Source organism: Ischnura elegans, chromosome 1, assembly GCF_921293095.1.
Source record: "Ischnura elegans chromosome 1, ioIscEleg1.1, whole genome shotgun sequence".
In the NCBI taxonomy this organism is placed as follows: Eukaryota; Metazoa; Arthropoda; class Insecta; order Odonata; family Coenagrionidae; genus Ischnura; species Ischnura elegans.
In genome coordinates, this window is record NC_060246.1 from 133,360,752 (window position 1) to 133,387,308 (window position 26,557).

The window sequence follows — 26,557 nt, forward strand, 5'->3', positions numbered from 1 at the left end:
CCGAAGAGTTATAAAAAATCTTCTTTTGTTCTGACTAGGGAGGAGTATGCCGTGCGGCGAATAAAATTGTAGGTGTAAAAACTACCAAAACTAAACTAACCATCTTGGCATTATTAGGGAAGGTTTTTCATTGAGGTGCGTTTCACTGGGTGAGTCCAAACTTTGAAAAGCATCGTAACTTACACAATGCACAATGTGCAGTGCAAAAACCTCCTTCGAAAATAAGGAGAAGATATATTATTTTTGAAATTTCAATCTGCAAATCCATTCAGAGTCTAAGTTTTCTTTATAACTCTGATAGTAGTTGAGCAAATAATACGCGTTTTTTATCTTTCCCGCTTGAATTTGATACGCAGTACATATATTTATGTCAAAACGACGTTTCATTTACCGTGTAATTTAAATTTTTCTACCCAAGGAAAATAATCGCCATAAAGGCCCATACCATTTGCAAATTTCTTTTGTAATTTAAAAAAATACAGAACGTGAAAAACTCACAATAGAGCAAAATCAAAAGGAACCATTTTGAGATTTCCAGGAAAACGGCGCTAGCAATGTTTCTCGGAAGAACCTCTTGAATCAATTGCATAAATCTGGTTCTCATTCATGGCTTTACTCCGCTACCCTATTATCCTGACCCACCATCAAGAATTTCAATATCCCCTCGCCGCCCCAGATATTTTTTTATCCACTTTCTCCCCTCTCTGTCACGAATTAACAAGAAAGTTGATAAAATGTCAAATACCATGCTCACATGAGAAGCATTCCAAGTTTTTCACTCGATCACAGGACAACAAGACGATGGACGCTTAATTTCAACTACAGCGTGCGGTGCATAGCTGGATACTACTGCTGGATACCACTTACTACACATGAGAAGAGACCAAAAGCCTAACGAAACATTCGTGCATAGTTTAGAAGGAACTATGACCCTCAAATAAAAAACTAACTCCTTTCCGTGTTATAGCTATCATATCGTCAATATTCTTTCAGTATTGACTTGAAATTCAGCGAACGAAGGCAATTGCGGAGTTGAAAATTTTAAAAATTGACCAATTTGATGGTAAGTCACTTAATTAAACAACGAAACATTTACAAATTTAATGTGAACATCTTTGTTCTAAATTAAATAAATCCTATTCAAACCACCGACCCACAATAAATATTACAGGTATTACCAACTAGTTCAAGGTACTTACTCTTTTATATGTGTCCGATGCCAAGGTTTACTCGCACCCATAGGTAACTTCAATTGATTGTTAAGAGTATACGCAGGTCCGAAATTCGAAATAGGCCTGAATTCATCAAAAATACTACCATTCTAACCTTACATCCAAATCATAATAACTCTCTCCAGGCATTCTGATACAAGGAGATTATTGATACTTTCCAAAATTAAGAAAAATTTGAGAAATACTATTAAATCTATACGTCTAACAAAAAATAACAAGAGGAAAGTGATGATAGGAGCTCTTTCAAAGAAATTACAGAGAATTTCAGACCATAAACCGCAGCTAAAGATCCTCAATTCAAATCCAGAGTTGTGTTTATTCTACCAAGTTAATATCAAAACGAGTAAAGGCTAGCAGCCAAAAACCTTGACTTTTTTCCGTTTGATTCCGTACACGATCTCTTTCAGTCAGTGCTCCCTTCACGGCAAGAAAGCATGGCAAGAGTTTCAAAGAGGTATTGAGAGCAACAAGTTGATACAGAAAATATAAAGCCGTAAGATGTTGCAAGGTCACAATAAATTGAAGAAGAAACTTAAATATGCACATTCAAAATTATAAGCCAATCCTGACACATTTTGAAATCAGTATGGTGGGAGTAAATATTATTTTTTAACTTCTAGAAAAAATATTTGACTTCGATTTAGGTTTCACTCCACTATCACCGCAAAGAAGTCCGGTACGCATAAAAATATACGAAAAACCTCTATGGAGCAATTTCACATACATCAGGTCACTCACTCAGTCCTTCAACCTGAAGGTTCGGCTTTGGGTAAGTGACGAAAGAGCTCAATCTAATCTACCAAACAGATCGTCTCACAAAATATGCTACGGAGAAATTAAGCGTTCGGCACCAAGAGAACAGAGTTATACATGTAAAAATTAAAAACTACTGCTAACTTTCAGCCTAAATTTCATCACTTGAATAACAAGGTTCCTGAACACAACGTCAATTTATATTACCCAGGTAGTACGTAGTTGGGTAGGTGGTTAAATTTGAGCGGAAAGTAACCATTGGTTTTTGATATTGATACGGTTAAAGAATGACACCGCACTGCAAGCATTTTTTGCGGGGGTGACGATAGCTGTCGTAGTAAGACGGGAGAATAGGGTCATAATCCAAAACACTTAGGTAAGAATCCAAGCGTACTAAAACGTATTTTTCTGGAGGGGGGGAGCACAAGAGTCTGACAGGCAAACAATTTTATCATTTTTTATATTAAAAATAACATGCAACAGTTACTTCACGAAATATTCTCTTTATTTTAATACCACATTCCTTTTTTGATATGAAATGAATGAGGCTGTATAATACAAAAAACGAAAAGGATGTAATGATAACCATGATAACCGTATTAAAAATCAAGTGTATTTTTAAGCACTTGGGTTGGGCACGTGCCCTCGTGCCCCCACCCAAAATCCGCCTGCGCTGAAAACTCTTAGGTTTGCCGTAATTTTTTTCATGGAATAATTTGTTGCAAAAAATAATTTGCGATGAAAAGAAAACTAACCCTTATCGACTCACATTCCTTCTTGTGTTAGTATTTGTTTATTTGAAATTAAGTCATCTTATTTTAGGGATGAGGGTAGGTATTAATAAAGTAATGAGCTACTCATGGCAAGAATGGCATGAATTTCTCTCAGTGCTTATTTAAAAAATCCAAAAGGATATACATCCTTCGAAATACCAACGCAACTGTTTTGGTTTTGATTGGTAATTTTATTTTTAGACCGAATACATTTGTATATTTGGATGGAAAACAACTTTCCATAGTCAGAAGCGCAATTTCTTCTATGTAATTGAATCAGAAAAGGCTACCGGGGTTCCTGGAAACCTCCCGGGGAAAATATGGCAAAAACTGAATGGAAAAAAGAATACGGAGATTGCGACAGTAACCCGTTGTTGCTTTTGGTGAAAGTTGAGATGTTTATCCGACAGAAGAACAGAGCTATCCATGCTAAAATTATAAACCATTGGTGACTTTCATCCTTTACATGATCACTTTGCACACCGAACAAGCTTCCTGAACATTGCATCATTTTCAATTACCCAGGCAGTGGGTAGTTGGTTAAGGGGTAAATTTGCATGAAAAATTACCATTTTTTTTAAATAAAGCCAAATTCCAGAACGTTGAACTTGACATGTTCGGATGAAGACAGAGTTATTTTCTCCATACCTCATTCTTTTGGATGGAAGTTATGAAGTTTATGAAAGGGCGACCTACAGAACAGAGCTATTCTGTCCATCTCTTGTCTCTATGTCCTTTGTCCAGTATGTCACGGAGGACACCCCAAGAAGGTCTCTCAACGTCCGCTTCCTCCTCCCTCCCAACTCATACCACCCTCCCCATCCTCACTCTCATGTTCCGAAGACGTTACTCACCTCCCACCACTCTCCCACCCACCCTCTTCCACTGCTCCTCCTTCATCTTCCTTCGCTATTTCCTCTTCCTTTTTCTCCTTCGAACAGCATCCCCCTCCTTCCCATTGGCGGCCCCGCGTGTTGCGTGTGGGGAAACCATCTTCCAACCCCCCCCCCACCCACTGCTCCCGTCACCGAAGGCGTGTCCTATCCCACCACACACACACACACGCAAGCAGATGACTCCCGACACTCAAATGAGAGCACGGATTCACGGAGAGGAGAGAAGGCAGAAAACGCCCTCGCAGTACCATCATCCTCTCTTGCCGTTTTAACTTCGTTCCTCCTCGGAGTTCAGTTGCTCAGTTGCCGGGGTCCGGCCACTCTCTTCATGTGTGTGTGTGTGGGAAAGCACGGCTCCGGATGAATGTAGGGTTCCAGGAGGAGAGACACTTGAGTTGGCTTTGTCTTGGTGTGAGCTACTCGAGGGACTATCGGACCAGCCTCCGGACTTTATCTCCACTGTTCCCAATTGGACTTCAACGCTCTGATTACCACCATCGAGCTACCGCGGACTTCTTGTTAATCAAGTACCTTGACACAGTGGATTTCCATTGTTGATCGGAGTAACCGCACCTTCCCATTGTCAACTGGCGATATATCCTCGGAGGAATTTTCGCTGTTGCTCAGCTGTACCGAAACTGAGGATTTCCGTGAGCATTATTTTTTTTAGTTTTTTCCTTAAGGGTTTTGATTTGATAGAGAAACCATTTTATTGCTTAAATTACGATTCCTGAAAGAATCTGATCTCCTCTCTAGAGACAGTCATCAATCGAGTCAGTTCCATGGAATAAGGACCAATCCTAGTGAAAAATCGATTCTGACTGAAAGCAGATTATGGGTGGAAATGTTTCATGGTAAGACATTACCTGCGGCACTAACTAGGGTCCCCCAGCGGATTGTAAACTTAATGTGTCTTAATTTAATAAATATACAATTTGAAGACGGAAAAAACTGACGCGAGTGGAATCGAAATCGTGAAGCGAAGAGGATTCGTCGGGAAAATTGAATGAGGGAGGAGTGTTCATGCAACATACGGAATTTTTTGGTGACATTTGAGTTTCCGGAAGAGTATCCGTCACGAGATTGATCACAAGGGGTACGAGTGCTGTCGGCCGCCCAAGTGACATGGAGGACTGCTTCGGGATCTGCCCCGGGGGCACGCAGCACCAGCACAAGGCACTCCACCGCAACCCCTTCTCAGCGGATCCACCCTCCATCTCGCCATCCTCCACCCTCTCCTACTCGCCCACCTCCTCCTCCGCCTCCTCGCCCATGCACACTGCCGCCTTCCCCACCGCCATGCACCAACAACAATATCACCACCAACAATACCAGCACCACCCAACAATGGACTTCTTCTACGCGCCCACCACGGCCTTCCCGCCCACACCGCCCTCGCCCAACGCGAGCCACCAGCACCTCGGCATGCACCCGTACCACCCCGTGGGGCACCGCAACTTCTCGGGGTCAACCGAGTGGGGCACCTTGGTGCCGTCGACGCCCAGTCCACCGCTTCAGCAACTGCCCAGGGGAGTGACATGCACGCCGCTGGAACAACTGAACGCCTGTTGCTTACGGTAAGGAATTTAGCTCTATTAACTACAAGGCCTCGGTAGCGCAGTAGGCAGCGCTGTAAGTCTCATAATCTTAAGGTCGTGAGTTCGATCCTCACCCGGGGCAAATATTTTGCTGACCTTGGTGGTGATGTGAGTATCTTTCTTGCTTCGTCAAGGGTTTGAGTCCCGCCTGGGAACATTAATTTTTCTCTTTTAGAGATGTGTGAGATTGCGCAACAGGTAAGAAAGGACTGAATAGTCGTAATTACGTAAGTTATAAAAAATAGGCACGTATTAACCATTTTATCTAGAATCCAAAAGAAAGGACTTCTCCTTGCGTCTTCATGCGTCCAGTCTAACCGTAGTCGTGTTTCTGTAAAACGTAGCCGTATAGTCTAACCGTAAACGTATTTCTAAATTTGGCCGGGATGTTGCAGCTGCCACCCCAAAAAGTTTCCATCCCTACATTTTGCACCCTTTGCTGTGGGTGGTATTTGAGAATCCAATTCCCTGGTTTAAGCTTTGGCCATCGCGGGTAACAAATACCACCCACAATGAAGAAGTGGCCTTTGAGCATCCTTCCATGATTAATTTTTGGTTAAAATTTGGGACATTGGATAGTGCTCCTCGGAAGGTTATTCCACCACAAAATAATTTTTTAAAAATTCTCTCATGGCCAAGAAAAATATTCGATACTAAAAACTTGATCGCAAAATTTTTGGGCGGAATAAAAAGGGGTGTGAACTAATGAGGTGGCAACAATAATCCCTCGCCATCCCTCTAATGCAGAACCCAACACCAATGCAGAACCCCTGGCAGTCTTTGTCAGCCCAAATAGTAAAACCAAAACTACGTTACCTATTACAGAAAATAGTTTCATAAACAAAGATCAGTCACGCAAACCAATCCAGTTTACATTTAGCAACCCCAAAGTGAATCCAACCATGAAAAATTATCCCGAAGTTTACAGCAATTGAAGAATTTTGTAAATAAGTATACGAGTATAAATACGAGAGAATTTCCATAATTTGCACATAATTATGATATGACGGTAATGCATTTCTAGGTCACTTCCATTTTGAACGACGCCTCTTATACTTTTGCTCATAGCTATTATTAACCCTTATAGCCTAAAATATGATTCCGAGTACCTTTATACAGAAATTATAACAAAAGAAAGAATGAACATCATACCTTTAGGCTTCATGGAAGCATATGCCATTAACTAAAGACACATTGTGTGAATATTTTCTGTCTGACTACTATGGACCTCCAGATTAAGGTGTCCCCCGAGCTTCTAATCCTCTAGAAACCTACCTAAAGAAACTAAAGTCGATAGTTCTTAAGGCCTGGTTACACGGTACAATAGCGCGTGGGAGTTGATGTCTAAATTTATGAGAGCTTAAATGAACGTAAAAATGCAGAATGTAAACACTGAACTTGTGCGAATCCATTTACAGAAAATAGAACCACTTCTAACTTGGTTCGTGCAATCGTAAGTTTTCCGTTCCGATCCAACAAAATCGTTCATGCATGTAGACATTAACCTGTGTGGGTCAATTTACCGCTGAACCAAGTCTTTGGAACCATGTGTTTCACTTAATTGGCCGAGTGCACTCACTATTCACAACACTCAGAATGACGACAGTAAAGTTACGAATGAATCTTTACGATGATATATGGTTGGAAGAAACACAATATTTTTTGTGAAAAAAGGAGCTTCGGTTGATCTAATTTTTATCACCATAATTAGTCAACAATACTAAGATTGTTTTGACGCAGCTCTCCATTCCTCTCTCCTACCCGCTAGCCTTTTCATAGCAACGTATTTCTTCTCATTTAAATCCTTCATAATCTGTCTTAGTCTCAGTCGAGGCCGTTTCTTGCCCTTCTCTCTTTCCACCAGCCCTACGGTTGTCTTCATCAGGCTATCATGCCTAAAAATGTGGCCAACTAAGTTTTCCCGTCTTCTGCTTAAGGTTTTTAGGAGGCTTCTATTTTCTCCCACTCTTGTTAGCACTTCCTCGTTACCAACACGGTCAATCCATTTTATCTTTAATCGCATGCTAGGTTATGAATGAATATTTACGATTTTGTATGGTTGGAAGAAGCACAATAACTTTTTTGTGAGAAATGGAGCTTTGGTTGTTGATCTAATTTTATCACCATAATTTAAGATTGGTTTGACGCAGCTCTCCATTCCTCTCTTCAATACGCTAGTCTTTTCATAGCGACCAATTTCTTCTCTTTTACGCCATTTAAAACCTGCCCTATGTAACTCAGTCGAGGCCGTCCCTTGCCCTTCTTCCCTTCCACCTGTCCTTTTACGATTGTTTTCATCAGGCCATCATGTCTCATAGTGTGGCCAACTAAGTTGTCGCGTCTTCTCCTTACTGTTTTTAGACGATACAATTTATATGAAAGTATTTTCATCCCTCGCAGCAGACACGAGAGGCAATACACGCACCCACTCATCCGCCAGACGTCGCTGCGGCACGGAGGGGGAGCGGGGACCACGGTGGCCGCCCACGAGGAAGACGACCACACCCGAGTATCCCCGAGGGAAGACCACTACCCCCTGCAGGGCCAGGACCCATACGCCCAGCAGTCTGCAATCTACTGCAGGATACAGAAGCAGAATGAGGATGGGCGAGGACCAGCGGCCGCAGAGGGCCATGGGTTCGCCCTCCAGCGCTGCGGCATCCAAGCAGCCGCACAGGTGAACTAAGGGCTGAACATTTACTTTCATAACCTACCTTTCCGTGAAGAGTTCTCGAGATCGTCACCGTGTCAGGAACTGTATTACTACCGATTTTTCGATTTCCGACTCGGCCATCGACCACAGGGCTATGAGTGTCGAATGAGAATTTTGTCCTGCTTACATACAGTTTATAAGCAGAGTATATAAGCAGATCAAAATTCTCACTCGAAAATCAGGCCCTAAGAACGATTGCCGAGTCGGACATCGGAACGTCGGCAGTAATGCAGTTTCTGACCCGGTGGCGATACCGAGACCTCTTCACGCAGTCTATACGCCGGGAAAGCAGCAAATCTTTCTTCACCTGCCTTACCGTCCTCGGTGGCGGCGGGTGAAGTCCTCGCTTGCCAAACCGAAGGTCCAGGGTCCCGCCTGAGTAGGTTTTTTTTATCTAAAGGATGGGTGTTAGCGATCGACGTACGTAATTATTAGTTATATGCCCTTCCGCTTTTTTTCGGGGCGATGAAGATAAATATAAAATAATTTAGGTTAATAAAAGATAATATAAATAAATAACGTCTTCCCAAAAGGGAGGCTGTTTCTTTGAACTGTACATTAACCGGAAGGCGTTGACCCACCGCGTCATCATGTCTCAGGGACGGGAGAAATTCAACTATCACCCTGAAGCACTAATGAATACTTCAGTGTTAAACTAGATCCACAAGGAAAGAGAACTTGAGAACATAATAAGTTATGTAAAGGCTACTTCTCCTCCTTAATTTTTATTTCCCAAGAATTGAATACCGCTAAGTCAACCAGACGAAAGGAAAGAAGTATCGGTATAAAAAATACTACCATTTCTTTCATTTCTTGGGAGTGGAACACCACCCATCATGAAACCTCACGAAAATGATCGACCAAGGGAAGCTCATGGAACATAAACTCCAGCGCCTAAGCTAAAGACAAAACTATTATAAGGATATGTTGTAGCCAAAATAGAGAAGTAAAAGATATAATTTCCGATCTAAATTAGTGGTAACAGAAATAGGGTGAAACTCAAATAAGGAAATGAAGATAAAGGTTAAAAACCGAGATTGCCGACAGTATAGAACTGTTACTTTCTCCCCACACCCCCGCAAAAGAACAACTATTGCACGCACCTATTCACATTCTCATTCCAAATTGTGACTACTATTCTTTGCTCTTTTCTGAAACTTTCTAAACATTCGTAAAATTTGAAATATTCAATTAAAAAAAATACGTAAAATTTAATTATTTAATTTTTACGCTTCAGGGTGACGGTGACGATGACATAGTTCGTAGTTGACAAGTAACGGTGCATTAACGACTTAAATATTAAGAATCAAAGTGCATTTAAAATTAATTTTTCGCTAGAAGTTCTTCAAGACGCAAATGTAATGATACTTTGTAATGCTATGACGCAAATGGAATCACACTAAAATCTATTTCAAATTAACGTTTTAACCATATGACAATTTTGCCTACATAATATATAATAGTGTGGGGTGTTGCTTATTTTTTATTTTTTGCTCAGATTTTTTATTTCTACCTCTTAAAATGTGATGTGGGGTGCATAATGGATATCCTAAAAATTTCAGCTCGATTTTTTAGCATTTAGAGATCGCTAATGCAATAGCATTTAATTTTCCCGATTTTTTAACATCATTTTCAGGGGTAACGCACAATTTTATAGTTTACAGGGACCAAAATTCGCTCCATTTTAACGTTCGCTCAACAGTTTTCCAGGAATACAATACTTTTCCGCGAGCTGCAAGCGCGCGTCACGCCCCTGACGGCGAGTTGGTCGCTCGCAGGCCGCATTCACGGTCAGCGACCGTCATTGCCTTACGCCCCTGGCGCCTTCCCGAACGAAAGTCGACGGAAGAAGGGAGGAGTCGAATACTATGTTGACGTTATTTATACCGCGTGATTGCTGTAGTTTATCCTTCATAATAAATAAAGCACTGTTCTTCGAACCTAATGTATGATAAAAAAAGGAAATTTTAAGGCTAAAAATCCTTTAAAAAAATAGATGAGCACCCCATAGCACATTTTAAGAGGTAGAATTAAAAATCCGAGAAAAAATAGCAACACCCCAATGTTGTGTCTCCAACACAGCTAGCCGTTCCCCGAACAAGAAGGCACGAGTATTAGAATACAGTGTTCTACAGTCGGCCTCTAGATGTGCTGCCTACCTTCACGCATGTAGATGAGTTTAGAAAAGTCGCCACTCGCGTCGCTGACGGGGAGAGCCATAGGCGGATTTAGGGTGGGGGAACGTGCACCCTCCCAGACGCTTAAAAAATAGACAAGATTTTTAATATAGTTACCATTAAGTCCGATTTATTTAGCATATTACGGTGCCTAAATCATTTACTTTAATATTAATAACTTCCATATAAAAATAAAGAGAATATTTTCTACAGTTATCGCTGCATTTTGTTTTAAATCTCAAAAATGAGACGACCTCTCTATCTCTTGTGCCCCCTCCCTCCAGAAAAAAATCCTGAATCCGTCCCTGGGGAGAGCGATCCCCATTTCATAAAGAAATGAGCTGTAAGTAGGGCCGCTTACGGAAATATATAAATTTGTTGATGTGACCTATCGAATTCATAGTTTTTAAATAATATTCCTCACGATCATAAATCATCATCACTGCTGTAAGTAAATTTTCCATTTGGTGGAATGCTCTCTTCGCCTGAGCTATTCTGCTGAGAATTTCTTTCTTGCCTCTCCCATCGTTAGTTATCCTGCTTCCCAAATAGCGGAATTCATCCACCTCTAGCAGATTTTGTTTCAATGGCAATCATAAATATTACAGTGAAAATATATAAAATAAATGGATCGCTCTCATCTCATCGCCGCGCTTCTGGCAATTTTTGAAAACCGTAGTAGAACCGAAACAGCAATCAAGTTTGAACGGGACGGACTGATACCTCCTCAATGTAGTCCCTGCGTATAGACCAATCAATTAGGGTCAGCAATGTGAAGAGATTAAAAATAAAGAGAAGTCTCCGATAAAAATTTTATCATCCTAAATGTAGTAAGCTCTGTATGGACTCAACATCGGAGCCACAAAGTTTTCAGTGGAATGACGTCCCGTTTTCCGGAAATTCTATTCTTCTGGAGTGACATTAATCGAAATTTTCAAAGTTCTGACGCCCGTTTCGAGGTTCATTTTCGTGACACGGAAATTCCGTGGACTTCCTTTGATATAGCAATTCACGAAGTTGCTTTTCATGGATATCGCTCTATTGGACTGGTTAAACAGCGGATCTTAGCAATTTTAATTCGTAGCAGTGGACACTCAAGAGAAACTTCGTCTAGATAAGCATCAAATCCAATTAGCTTATCGAGGGAACTGATCTCCATTTTCATGGGATTACGACGACATGACCGCGCGCACCCTAGCTCAGTAATGAATTCGACCAAGACCAAAGTTAATCTAGATAGCACAGACCAGTTTGATGAAATGGAAGCTGAAAACGGAGTAAAATCCTCATTTCAACCACTTATACATACTCTACTCCTACGACTTCAACTTCTACGAACACCAATTCGTCGTAATCGATGATTTGTATCAGAGCTGAATGCCTGCACCGCAAAAAAATTGAATCGCGACGGCAGTTGGGTAATTTTCCAGTTTAATTTCTTACATATACCAATATCATTCATTGGATACAAAAAGCGGTGGAAGTACTGGTACTTTACATTGAGAACCATTGATTATATATGTAAACAAATCGTTTTCGCCTAATTTGAAAAAAATGTCCCCATTACCCACCACGGTTTACTAATGGATTCATACTCGAGATGTTTACTCGACTTTTGATGATGAATTTTGATTTATTGGCAAACGATTATTCTGTTATTCTGTAAATTATTAGGACACGGTGTTGCCCAAAGCTATTACTTTTATTGAACCCGCTAAATGTAGCATAAGGTGCGATATCATATTATAAATATTAGACTTGAATTTAGTGTACTGGACAACAGTTATTCCTCTCGTTAACTTAAGGTATCCCGAATGGGATGAAGCCCGGAATGAGAGTTCAAATATATTTTCCGAATACTTATTACCTTCTGTTTCACAAATTTTAGTTAAAAAATTACTAAACCTTGTTTACTTCTAATTTGATTGCTTCCGAGAATACATGCTAAAACTAGGATGCAGTGCGACATAGAACTTAAAATTTATAATCGCAAATATCTGACCGCCAAACACTGTACACAGGGTAATTACTTCAGAACACAATCTATATTCCTTGTTATTATAGATCAAACATGTTACTTGTATTTAAAAATTAGAGCTTCTTCGTCTTTTATTGAGTTGAATATTTTCCAAAATAAGTTTTTGAGTGGGCTAAGTCTTCATGTTGGAGTGTTGTATCGTAAAACGTGAGTCGATGGCACTAGGGACATTGTTTTACCACATATTTTTCGGAATAAATTGCGATACCAGAAAAGGCTTGCCAATTGGAATCGGTATTATAGATAACATTTGTTCTCCGAATCATTAGCTTCTACATTTTTTAATCTAGACAAAAAATGCAAACGAAATTGTAATTTTTCTAGTCAGGTTTATCGTATTTTTGAATTATAAGCATCAGTTGTTATGAATAATGGCATTTTAACCTCAAGATGTCACCTTTACCTACGTCCATTTGAGTGGCGTAACTAGGAATATGCTTTTAGTGGAGATGGGATGGCCTGAGGTGGCGACTCCCCCCCTCCCCCAGGCTACGGGGGGACCGGGGAAATTTTTGAAAAATTACATGCCCGAAATACATTTTACATCATTTTGTCACTTAAAATTTAACTGAAAGCAGATGAAGTCAAAATTAGACAATATCTTTAAGTATTTTTTTGTTTATCTGAGGCTTTGAGGAGGGATCTATCCCCCTCATCCCCTCCATAGTTACGCCACTGGTCCATTTGATTCCTTTGTTTACTTAAAGCGCTCCCCTCCAAAGTCTCTTCCGCATTTTTCTCTGGGTGCACTCAACAAAGTGAAAAAAATGTGGCAAAATGAGGCACTCTACATACATACTACCCCGAAAGCCAACTCAATGGGGCGTGTGGCGTTGGGTGGTAGCCGTTAAAAAATAAAAAGGAAATGCTTTGTTGACTAGGATATTCGACATCTTGGTGACGCATTTGAACCTGATCATTGTGTTGTGTTTCTTGAGGGCTCTCGTGATATTTTCCGTAGTACCGTTGACGTAAGGTAGGATAGCGTAAGTTGGGTAACACCATTAAAGTCCATTATTGTTTGGTAGAAAAACAAATTCCCATACCTATCCATTCAGTTAAATATCTCCCGTTTCTGTAAGACCTGGAAATGTAGTGGGGTTCTCATATGATGTTCTCTGTGTCGCTCGGAAATATGTCGATTCTCAATTGCTCAAGCAACCAAAATGCGCAGACGAGTGAAACCTTTCCATTATAGAAAATAAAAGAATATAACTTTGTGAGGTCCATTTGTATATTTAAATAGATACGATTAGGTTTTCATAGCATTGCTTCATAAAATTGTCATGAAACCCTGATCGTCCTTATTTAAATATACAAACGAACCTATCAAATTTTAATTCTTTAATTCTTCATTTGTGTATCGCTGGACTCTGAAGGCCGTTTTACACGAGGCACGAAATTGCACAATCTTTCATGTGTACGAAGACGCAGTCAAAATTGCGTCGTTTAAAGCGGTTAATTGCTATAACACATGCGAGAATGCGTGGACGTGAGACGGAAAAATAGCCCCAGTTCTAATTTCGTCCATGCATTCGCTTAATTACACACCATTTTAGAAAATAATGCAGTTCTAACCTGCGAAATTCCGTGCCCCGTGTAAAAAGGCCTTGATAAACATCCTCAACAAAATTAGGGTCTAGTATCTCATTTTTATCGTTTTTTTTCCGCACAGGGTCCACTGAGGACGCCAAGTGCGACAATCAACTGCCACCCATTATTAGAGGATGAAACGGTTCCCTCTGTGCCTCCACACGAAGAAGACGGGGAGGAAGGAGAAGGGGAAGATGAAGACGGAGCTGGAATGGGTCGGGGAGACTGCAGTGGAGAACTCCCGGGGGAGCCACCGCGTCTCTCGCCGGGAGTCGAAGGAGGAAGAGCCGGGGAGCTGATCCGTCCGCTGGACTACGCACAGCCCCTCGGCTACCTCGACGGGTGCCAGAGGTCGTCCTCAGAGACGGGCGCCGCGGCAGAGACCTCAGATGACCAAGGTAAGGATTAAAGTGCTAGATTGTGGGCCGGTTTTATATTGCCTGGTTAAAACTTTGCGGAGCATTGAAATCGAGATAAACGAATTCTTCCATTTACATGAACGAATCCAATTAAATGTTATTCTGAATTACTTAACTCTCCTGCAACTATAAAATATTCTCAATTTAAGGTTCAGCTGCATCAACCTCCGGTTAACGCCTACCAGGCATTATGTATAACCGGCATTATGTATTAGTTAAGGGATCCAATCAATCTGCAGGCAGCGTAAAACCTTTTTCACAACAACTTAACTTTAACTTGACGAGACCTAACTTGGGGTGGAGTTGAGAGTACTGGTTCGTAACAACTCAAAGCGGAGTAACTCGACTTAGCTTTGATATTACTCGAAAAGAGCTCATATTGTTATAATATAGCCCTTTGGCGAGAGAGATGCATGTCTATCGATAGCTCTAAAAACTGTCGTCTGCTCTATGAAATAGATGTAAATATATTAGTGCAGTGCAGTGTGGGCAGTGAAGGGCTCTATTCTTTATATTTTGGTCTGCGTGATAACAAGCTAAGTTAGCCGAGTCAAGTTACTATGAATATGAATATTCTATCATAATGAACCTTTAGTTTCATCTCAAGGACAAGTGGAAGGACAAGTGGAAGGCAAGAATGGAAAAGGAAGACCCCGAACAAAATATATGGAACAAGTAAAGAGAGATGTGAAAGAGAAGAAATACGTAGGTGTGAAAAGATTAGCTGATAGGAGAACTGAGTGGAGAGCTGCGTCAAACCAATCGTAGGATTGTTGACCAGTGATGATGATGAGTTTCATCTCGAAGAGAATAGCAGCGATTCCTGTTATGAAAACGCTATGTAGTACAGATTTTACATGATAAATATAAAGTAATGTATTCATAAATGCAGTAATACAAACCGACCTTATGTAAAAACAAAAAATAACAATCTTCGCCGCTATTATGAAATATCATTCTGTGTGTGGAATAAAAACGCCATGGAAAACGAAAAAAGATGAGTCTCAAGTCTGATTTTTCCTAAATCAGCTCTCAATCGCAACATAATTATCATTTCCCATTGAATAAACTTAGAAAACCACATTTTGAACTACGATCAACTTCGCTTATACGTGATCATTTTTTATCCGATCGCTGAAAATAACGGAAGTTTTGATGAAAGTTGAAAGAAAGAGACGTATTCTATGTGCCTCGCTGGCGAATCAATTTCAACGAAAGCTTTCGAACATTCAACTATCTTTTGGAACGTAGTCAATGGAGGGATAAAAATAAAATGCTTGGTTTTTAATGGAGGAATGTAAAAAAATGCCACGTACATCATACACCGTTTGTCGATTAAAAATACGAATTCTGTATGGAATTTAAAGATCATATGGTTTAGTAAAAAAATCCTACATAAAGAATTCACCACTAAAAATACCAGTAAAGAAAATTTTCCAGCATATCCCCATCCTAACTCCAACAATTCATAAAAAAACACCGTGGATATACTTCGTAGCAAATGCAAACTAGAGCGACTACGCATGCGCCCGAGATTGAAACGGCAAGGGTCACTTGATCCATCATGGGTCTGATTGGATGAACACTACGATATCGTTTGTTTTTACATTGTAAACATTTCAAATATACTGCAATGCAAGATTAAAAATGGAAGGTAAAACTTAAGTGAAAACCCTATAGGGATTAATGCGCAATGAATCAATAGATATGAACTAAATAGCATCAAATATGTGGTTCTATTGATAGGAGAGATGATGAAATACCAGCCAAGTTTGAGTGAAATATTATCCAAAGCCAATGAAAATGGAATTTTTTTATAGCCTAGAGGTAATTAATTTTTAAAACGAATTTTTCTTCTTTTCCCTCTTTCAACTTTAAGTGATTATAAGCAAGAATTTAATTTCACTCGTGTATTATTTAAGAGATTTTGGCAAGCCTCAAACCAGTGGCGATTACATCACGTCGAAGGGTCGACGATTTTATTATTTAATCCTGAAAAAATCCAGATCTGAAACCACAGACGATCGAAAATTCGTTCTAAGTGCACTTTCACTCATCTGAATATTTCAACGCGGCACTCTTTGATGTTATATTTGCCGGCGTCAACACACTTTGCCCACTTAGTTGACATGAAAAATTATGCCGAGTCAACTATGAATATTTGATAAATTGAATCGATTTTTGATGATGGACAGGATGAAACCAAAAGCAAATATGCATGGCACGCCTATTTGGGGGAATTATAAAAATTTAATTTCCTCCGTATCGCAGCTACGAACCGATAACGTTGATCAAAAATAAATCAAACATTTTACATTTTTTCCAACGGTTTCAACTGATTTTTGCAATATTTATAGAAACGCAATTTTAAATCGAATGCCTGAAATTGTTTTCGTTAGTGAATACATTTTCAGTCACGAAGAGCAGAGGAGATAAAACTTTAATTGAAAATTAAGTGATGACCCATCAATATATTATCGTATGCTGAAAACTTAATAGACAAGTACGCCAACAAATTGCTGATACAAAATTTCTTACGCGTGGCTTAACCATTTCAACGTCGTCAAATTAAAATAATTGTGACTTAACCTTAGATTAGTTACATAGCCATTCAACTCTTCCCAAAAGGGAAACTCTTCCCTTCGAATAGGGACTTCCGAATTATATGACGATCTTCCCATTTCAGCAGTTTTCTACACAATTTAATAAAAAAATAGATGTAGAAAAAGGCAGAATAAAATAATATCCGTGGAAACATACATTTCTATTGCAAATCAACATTGGATAAAATAATTTACAAGACATTACATCACAAACAAGTAAAATAATAGTATAAAATAAGCACTTTCAAACGTCTTGCGCTCGGTAGACAAACCTAACAGCTAAAACCAAACATGATAACCAATGTTTGGGGTTCACTGAGGTGTGCATTTGACTTATTATGCAACCAAAAATTCCCAACCATTGGCTTTTAAGGATGCCAAATGAAAAGACGATTCCTTTAGCTTCAAATTGCCCACCAGTTGATCTTCAATGAACGTAATCTGAGGATTCAGTCCCAAAGTATGACCATACAATAACCAACTACTCTGGGCGATATCTTTTAATTATCATCAGGGGTCTCAATCTCTTGAAGGGGTGATATTAAATGCTCTTGTGACTTAAGATATGCTTGGAAGCCCGGGGAAACTTGGTATTTCCTCTTCCCAAATCCGAAATTTAATAATTAAATGAAGATTACGTCAATAATTAATTAATTAGGGAAAACAGGAGAGCGGGGAAAACACCCTTCCTTCGCCCCTTCTTCCTTTTGGCCCTCGTATCCCATGATCTTCTTGCTCCACCAGGGGTGTAGCCAGGACAACGTGTTGGGGGGCATGACCGGAGGGGTCAGGGGAGAGGAACCCCCGCTGGAAAATTGTAAACATTTTTATTTCTGGAAATCAAATCGATTTTAGCACTTAAAATTACACAATCGTTGGGTCGTTGGGAAGCCGTTTTGATAAAACATACTAGGCTATAAAATATATTTTGCAAGAATGAGCATTTTTAGAAATCTAATATCACTAATCACCAGTGGCGGATCTATGGGGGAGGGGGCTGAGGAAGCTATGTCCCTCCCTTGGGTATGCAATTTACACTAGATAGAATGGTAATTTTTTCCGACCCCCACAACTGCTGGAATTTTTAACCCCACTCTAGTCCATATCCTGGATCCACCACTGCAGTAGTCATCAATAATAGTTTTTCTTCCTTGCAAAACTATTATTGACTTCCTTGATAACGGTGGAGTAGAATACATTTGCTATTTTTTTCTTCTGAAATTAATTGGTTTGGTACTTGCCCCCTGCCCCCCCCCCCCTCCACTATGCCACTCTCACAAATGCTTTTGCTAGGAAGACACTCTCCCTTTCCTCCCCCATATTTCTCCGCCGCCTCGCATCCCATCCGATCGTAAGAAAGAATTCCAAACTCCCCGCATCGAAGCAGTTTTCATCGACAGCCATTCGACATTTCCGCGCCACATTTACGATCGCGGGTGGGGGAGAATAAAAACAATAGCCTCGCGATGAGGCGCCTTCGTCGAATGGTGCCCATCCGCAGTCGTCGACGATTTTCATTTTTTTTCTTCTTTCTATCGCCTCACATGGTGTCGTTGGGCTCGCCCTTTCAGAGCCGTTGCTTTCGTCCGCATCACACTTAGCTTTTCGTCGCCTGTTACACAAAGCAAAAAGAAGAGCAGCGGCGGCCGTGTGGCCGGATGGCCGAGGCGATGGTTCTTGTGGTTGTATGCGTAGCCGCATGGCCAGCATACGAGGCTAATACCACCACTGCCGCCCTCGGAGGAATGTTGTTACCCCAGCGGCCGCAACACTCTGTGTGCCCACACTGGGATAGAGGAGATGAAACGCAAGATGTTACCAAAGTGAAGAGGTCAACGTGGCTGTTTCGGACGAAGCGAAAGCACTGAATTCAATACAATGGAATGACTATCGCCATGTGCAGCGCTTGGAATCAGCAGACACAATATCGGGCCTTCCAAAAAGGCGATGGAAATTTATATTTTTCATTTAATTTTTAAAATTCTCAGTCATCACCCCGAAAACAGTGTACGGCTTAACTCTGTGGAACAATGAAATATGAAAAAATATTAAATTTCTTCGAACGTTCCACTCTAACGATTTCTTATGGATGAGATAGCAGAATGTCATTATCAAGGCACCTGAGTAGAAATATCAAAACCATGGTCTGGATATTGGGATAACTCACCCAGGTGGGACTCGTATCCGCGACCCTCAGTTTCGCAGGCGAGGACTGTACGCCGGAATTCAAGTTCAAATGAGAACATAATTTTTCATAGTTTCTTTCTTAACTCTTTGGAACCACAACATATGAAAATAATATTAAAGTTTCACGTACGTTCCACACTGAAATTTTCTTACCAACCACGGTTGCAGTAGTAGTATATCATTATCAAGGTACATGTAACGTGTACAAATATCGTATCCAAGCCGGTACTAAATTTTCAGCATGGATCGTGCAAATTGATTGCTATATCTACGTGCATAGTTATTTTTTAATGCCTAAAACTGTCGTAAAGGGTCTCAGCAATTGATTCTGTAAATCGCAATCCAATCCAGAGTATATGGTCTGAGAGGAGATTTTCTAAGTGTCCCCATTTCCAAATTTTCATGCATTTAAATGGAGCTCGGAGGTACTTGCTTCCCGAGATGGCCGGCTGCCCAATCACGCTTCCCAGTCGGCTTCACGGGGTGAGGAGTATTACCATTTCAACGTACTGGGTTCAGTGATCCGCACCAGAGGCGGCGATTCAGGGGATCAACAGAGTGTAGTTTTTCCGCAAAATTTGCACTTTCTTGAAGTTCCGTTGAGTCGTCATTAAAGGTACCTTACCGGTTGGCATGGAACGTTTTATTAATATCCTCATATTGCCCTCTTCCAATACTGAACTTCCCTTTCTTTTCGTTTGATATGATCGGAGAGTTCTATCAACTCACGCCAAAGACAACTAACCCAAAATTTCTCTTCCCTTCCCGCGCCAAGGATTCCGCACCATTAAATTTCTCAATGGAAATTGTCAATGACTGGCTTTGAATTAAAGGATTTTAACAGGCTTCAATTGATTCAAACGACGAATCTTGAATAAATTAAGTCGCTTTCAGTCCAAAGACCTCAAAGTCCTCGGCATATGTACTTACATGGAGAAATATGAGGCGAAACTGAGGATATGCAGTGCTTACACCATTACTACTGGTTACTTTATCAAGTGAACGCTCAATTAACGAATCAATATTGGCAACTTTGCCTCACCAGAGATGGAAAAATGGATTTCCATTACAGTCGAAAATCAAGTTTTGATAGTCAAAGATCGAGGAGATCAAGATCGAGCCATTGTCAACGAGTTTCGATCCAAACTCGATTTTTCAACTCCGATCTTGAAAACATCGTTTGATCTCAGCAGCGTTCCTAAAGGCCGATGATTACGTCATTATTCAAATTTGAAAGACTTTCCTCTACGGCGGGTAAAATTGAAAAGGCACGCCGTAGATCATCAAGAAAGCATCTCCGTGGGTTGATGTTTCTTGAAATTTTCAGAAAAGTAGAATGTTTTCAATTGATGATCCCCAAAATTTTATGCGCGTGTATTTGTAAATTTTTGCTGCTAAAAAATCGAGCATGATTTTTTTAGCAGTAAAAATCTAAGCAGGTTTTTTTTACTGTTCAAATGTGCATTTTGAATGAATAATAAACATTAATTTATACACAAGGTATTTTTATCAAAGAATAACCGTCGATTTGTTAGATTGATCGATCGTTTGGTTCAAATATCGATTTTTGTTGTAAAGTAGAGCTATTCATATCAGTAAAAATCTATTTCTAAAAAAATCGATTTTGACTGACATTTTTTCCATCATTATGCCTGACGGTCGAGATCAATTTCGATACCGAAGTAGCCAAGGACTCAAACAATAAATGTGACCGCCTCGATAATTACTCCGTCTACGATTCAATTTCCATGTAATAAAGCGCAACACAAGCCACCAGGATTTAATCCAAATAATTTCTCTTTTCTGGTAGCTTACCACTACATTTCTTCTCTATGGTGAATATTTTCGTTAAAAAATGCTTCCCCTGTAAGCGATAATAATTGCTAGTGCGCCACCGTCTACGAGTGCCGCTAAGTTAGGGTTAGAAACATAACCAATCAATTTTCAATTGACCCACTGGTTTCGAAGTTAGCAGAGGTTTGCGTTGTTTACAACAACTCCGTTAATGTTCGTGGTATAAACAATTTGTTTTCGGCAAACTGCTAATAATAGATGTGGCTTCTTTATATCAAAATTGCAAGTTATAGGAACGAAAACTACGGGAATGCCAAGCGCTCATATTATGGCAACTTGATTTTACGCGCAAAAAACGGGTATTTTTTAAGAAAAATTAAGTACAAGAAATACTATTGAGCCAAAGATTTTTTATAGTACACAACGTATAAATAAATTTTCTTTCGCATGCTTTTTGTTGCATTGAAAATGATTGCTTCATTTAGACGGTAGAGCTCCTCAAACTTGGGTATCTTGCTTTTTTTTACAGACAGTAGGTTAGAAACTTTTTTTTACCAAAATAAGCATTCTCAAGCTAATAAATTATCAAAAGCTGAAATTTAAGTTGAAAGAAATAAATTCCCCATTGCTGTAACCTTAACTCGGCGAAAAAGGAGGGGCAGGAAGGGGAAGGATAAGGAGGTTTGGGAAGTTAGAAAGGATGGTAGTGGTCTTCACTCAATGACAGCGCCGAAGGCGCGAACATAAACACTTTACCGGTGAGCCAATCTAACCTCAACCTGTCAGATAATAAAAGTACAAATAAAATGACTTACGCATATGTTCTGCTGTCGTCTGTAGTGTTGTTTGCGTGAAAATGAAATTTAGAAACTAAATAATTAACTGTAGTTTTTAACATTGCAATTCATAAAAGGGACCATTGATCATTATTATTGTCATTAAATATATACATTTTTAAACAACAATTGCTTTTCATTATTTTGAATTTTTGATTTTTTTTCTTTTACTATCTATTGTATATGTTTTTTTAATAAAGTTGTCAATGGTATGAAATGCATAATTATTAGTAACAAACGTGCAAGCTCACCGATCAGATTTGCCAGGGAACAAATTTCCGCGTAGGTCTCAATCACACAATCACTCGGGTTTAAGAAGCTTTCGCTCATGCCAGAGACCCATTCACACTAAATAGGAAATAAATAAAATTGAGAATCACGCACTCACGCTCCTTGAGGATTTGCTCTAAGGAACAAAATTCCGCGTGGGAAACACGCACGCACACACACACGGAATTGAAGATTGAGAATGAAGTGAAATTTCGACTGCACCAGATGTTTTCGATTGCTATCCACGGCCCGACTCCTGAATTCAAAGTCCTTTTGAGACCCCATTAAACCTATCCGGACTCCTCACACTTCGGCTGCATCTTTTCCAAACAACACTGCATACATTCTATACGCGGGACAAAAATTCAATTTCTTCAAGCTAATTCATTTTTTTATGGTATAATAAATTATTGTGATCTAATTATGGCAAATTCAAAATCTACATTTAATTTTTCAGAACTTCAATCGATAGAAATAGAGTTGAGAGGCACGCGTAGAATTGTTTCTGGAAGCTACGGCCTGGACAACCACTGGTCCACACTATTGCATATCCACGAATTTCTTAACATCGTGAGTTAAAAACAATTGAATTCCAGATTTAACAGAAAGAAGGACGATACCGAGTCCGAAAATCTATTCCCAGGACAGCTGCTCCCACATGGCATTTACACCATCCTTTAGAATGTTAATTTCCACCCAAGACATGGCCGTGGAGTCAGGAGCAAAGAAAGAATTCAAGAGGAGGCTTAATAAACTGGAAAAAACATCGAGGGAGTACGAACTGAATACGAACAGAAAATCAATGAACGCATGAAACGTGTGTGAAAGGAGCCACGGGTGAACTTGCTATTGAACTGAGGCTTTGGAAGCACTGGAATAATTCTGAAATCTTGTGATAAAACCACTTAAGTTAGAAGATACATGGGAAGTCATGATCAGGAATAGAATATGGGGAAGTTTTTCCGTCAATTTTGAAACATTTTTCAGAGCCTCAATGAAATTTCCGCCTGGTAATGTATGGACCTATTTTTTGCATTATGTAGTTTTCTTAAAAAGCTGGATTTTTAATGAAACGCTAAAGAGTACATCGTTCTCTATTGAACCAATTTTTACCTTACCTAGTTCCAAGCGTCACCGCATAGTTTCCAATGGCATGTTTATCCTACGGATTCCATACATAAAATATATTATTACAGTAAGAGATGATGAGCGTAAATTCACAACCGACATTACTTAATTAAATTATATTAGTTATAAAAGCAAGCCATGACGGTCCTCGAAGGCAGATGAAATTTAAATCAATATCAGCGAATGGGTACATATCAAAAGACAGAACGCGAATACATAAACATTTACGTTTTTCTCCGAAGCGATCTTATTGATTGTGACGGGGGCGATTGGCAATGCAGTGATTGATTGGTGGCCATTTTAGTCCCCAGACCTCCCGCGAATATTTATGATTTGCGTGAATTAGCAAAACAAATCGACAAGAGCCTTACTGCGATAGACATGGCACTGAAGCACTCTGACAGAATTTTTCGACCGAGGCATCAAATTTGAATCAATTTGCAAGTGAAAAAAATGTTAATGCTTGACGAATGGATAACTTAGCATAACAGTTTGTACCAGCACAGATGTCGCGAATTGTCACATGAAAAATAAAACACTAAGAACTGACGGCGTTTTCCAATTTTAATGCCTATTTCGGTTTCGATGTATTTGCATCACTGTCAATTATTTTACATCATTAATGAATCGCCTGAGAATGAAGTGAAAAAAGGAAATTACTCTTGAGCGTTGAGCTAAGCGATGGAGAAAACTTTTAATTTATTTAGTTTATGATGGATGGACAAACTTGGTATTGTTGGCCTTACTTTCGAATTCAACCATGCACGACGCTAGTTTAGCAGAATAAGCCGTGATAAGCCATGGCAAAAACAAATTCTTCCGTCTAGAATCCAAACAATAAAACATTATAAACACTCAAGCCTCGGCTCACTTAATTTCCAGGGCCAAATAGGAAGAGAGATTTTTGAGGTAAAAATATCGTAGTAATGTAACTTCAGTACTGGCAACCTCAGACCCAGTAACTCACAGAAACAGACGGGTAAAGTAATGACCCAACAGCTTATCCGCTTCACGCGACGAAGGACGATTTCTCGTCGGTTTTCCCCCACTAACATACCCTTCGATAGCTCAGTTGGTAGAGCGGTGGACTGTAGAAGGAAAGAAGTAGCAGATATCCATAGGTCGCTGGTTCAAATCCGGCTCGAAGGAAATTTTTAATTTATTTTCAGAGTACAATGTTTCGGCACTGAACTTCATGTCTTCCACAAAAATTTGTGTTACGTTTAAAAACGGCAATTTTTCAGACTATCAATTTCAAAGAGGAAAAATGCAGCCACTCAACAGTTTATGCTATTAAATACAGAGACCTCGGATTATATGTCAAGCAAAAAAATAAAGCTTATACATAAATATTACAACTATACAAATACTGTCATGCGCGCTGTTCTGATCAACGGCCGTACTCAAATCAAATTTAATAGTCACGTTAACGCCAAAATAGGTAGCAAATTTCGAAGTAAAATTCGTTAAAATTGTCCAAGTTCGTATATTACTACTCCCAGCGAAGAATGATTAGATACGTCTAATCAAGGATAATTACCAGGCAGGGCTGGATTTACCGTATGGCAAAATAGGCACGTGCCCAGGGGCGTCTCAGTCCAAGGGGCGCCATCTGCTTATTATGTGGGTTCCGTCTGCCTGCAGGTACCCTCTTTGCTAGGGCTTTAAATGTGCTAAGTTAGGATTATAGCAGAACTTGAAGTGCGATGCCATAATTAATGAATTTTCCAAAAAGGAGACAAGAAGGAAACTTTTGAAGTAGCAAAGGTTTTGTTCAATTGAAAATGTAGTTCGAACCACTACTCTTCATGCGTTATAAAATTAGTTAATTTATATTATATTTCGTGCTACCGCAGTTCATTCAGTTACTGCAGTACGTAATGTATTTATTTCTGAAGTTAATCTTCTTTTTTGTTGCATGAGTTAAGGCTAGACATTATTTTTGTAATGTGTATTCATAAAGTGTTTTAGTTGCATAAAATTTAAACTGTTTCATATAGTTTTAACCCAAGGTGTTTTTTTAAATTTATTTGTCTAATTTAATTGAATTATCGAATTTAAGTTGAATTTTCCCTGCGTAAAAATTCAAGCATAAACTTATGCTGTCAGCCATATATCTCTTTATTCCTTTTTTCCGAACCTTACCTCATGCGAATGAATATGCCTTATCATAAAAATCGGGGAGGGGGGGGGGGGGCTCAAGTGAGGAGGGGCGCTCATAGGAGAGGTGCCTATAGCGTAACTTCGGGTAAATCCGGCCCTGTTACCAGAGTGAACCAGTAAGTCATAAAACTGGGAAAAGCTAAATAGCATTTCGCACAGCACATACGTTCCCATACCCAAAAAATTATGAAAATGGAGTTTCCGTTCGACTTTTACAATCTCGTTTCTTTTAACAATCGAGAACCTTCAATAATGTCATTATGAGTCAAGTAAAAATTCTAAATTAATGATGATTGTGTGTGGATAAGGAAGTTAAAGATAATGTGACAGATAAGTTCAATTCTTACTTGAAATATGAGTATGGGAATCAACCGATAAGCGATAGCCAATGACTCGTTGATTGTACCACATTATCATCGCTTTCGGTAGATCAATTGGTAGAGCGGTGGTCTGCAGACGGAACTCGCATCAGATATCTGGTTCAAATCCGGTCCGAAGAAAAATTTTTAACCTTATAATGTTCATTAAATAAATTTTAAATATATTTATTTTCAATCTCTTTGAGGGGGGAGATAGGATTTGGTCTGCACACCAGCAAGCAAAAAGGCCGTTTAGTGTAAGGCATTCTTTGAATATCCTAAATTACTTGCAGAGATGATAATTTGCATCGTATGAAGTGACAAATTTTAACGCAAACATTTACGAATTCAGGTCCTTATTCTTGTTTTTTCGTGCATGCAACAGGACTGCGCGAATGACTACCTACATGTGACGTTTCCGTGCTTGGCGTGGAAGTATTTGCCCCCTAGTCAAGCACTAATCGTACAAAACCACTTGATATCAAGGATACCTGCATGTAACCTTTTATAATGACAAAAACTGGAGCATAAAAATCAAGGAAGTTGTAAATATACCGGAGGGGGCTCCACTAGTTCCAAGCGTTGAGCGCAGTGTGGCAGGAATGGGGGTGCTTGGGTAGGATAGCCATGCATACTTATTGTTAGACCAAAACATTGATAATCCCATAAGAGTCAATGCTAAATATTTGGTGAAATATTCGGTCATGATCGTTGTTACGTTAAAATAAACTATCGCAAGGGAACACAGAAAATCTTTTTTTCTATCATTACGGGAAGGCTTCGTGAAAATATGCCTCGAATATCTTTTCCCAAGGAAAAATTATTGTCAGTCACCACGGTTCCGCCTTGCAACTAGCTTAGCCGAAAATAACATTTTACAAGTGTAAAATATCCATTCCCCTGCACTTCTACTGGTAATTAATAAGATTACAGCCAATGGAAATATTACGATAGCGGACCGGTCGCAATAATAGTACGAAAGTATGTTCACGACCAGAGAGTTTATATTCTATGTTCACGACGAT

The 26,557-nt window shown here is 39.6% G+C and overlaps 1 protein-coding gene and 2 non-coding genes across 4 annotated transcripts in view; all 3 read left to right on the forward strand.

The window, feature by feature from the left end:
• The first annotated feature begins 3,846 nt into the window (after positions 1 to 3,846).
• LOC124153581 (homeobox protein GBX-2-like) overlaps positions 3,847 to 26,557 on the forward strand; it is a 48,873-nt gene continuing 26,162 nt past the window's right edge. The window contains exons 1-3 of one of the 2 annotated variants that reach the window (XM_046526846.1): positions 3,847 to 5,231; positions 7,653 to 7,929; positions 13,856 to 14,171. In XM_046526846.1, the coding sequence (XP_046382802.1) occupies positions 4,780 to 5,231; positions 7,653 to 7,929; positions 13,856 to 14,171 (1,045 nt within the window). In that variant the 5' untranslated portion in view covers positions 3,847 to 4,779. The remainder of the gene's footprint in view (positions 5,232 to 7,652; positions 7,930 to 13,855; positions 14,172 to 26,557) is intronic. The other variant, XM_046526853.1, reaches the window with a different exon arrangement.
• On the forward strand, positions 5,261 to 5,334 carry Trnam-cau. The gene has a single exon. It is a non-coding gene; the product is annotated as a tRNA-Met (tRNA).
• Positions 24,068 to 24,159, forward strand: Trnay-gua. The gene is given in 2 exon segments: positions 24,068 to 24,104; positions 24,124 to 24,159. It is a non-coding gene; the product is annotated as a tRNA-Tyr (tRNA).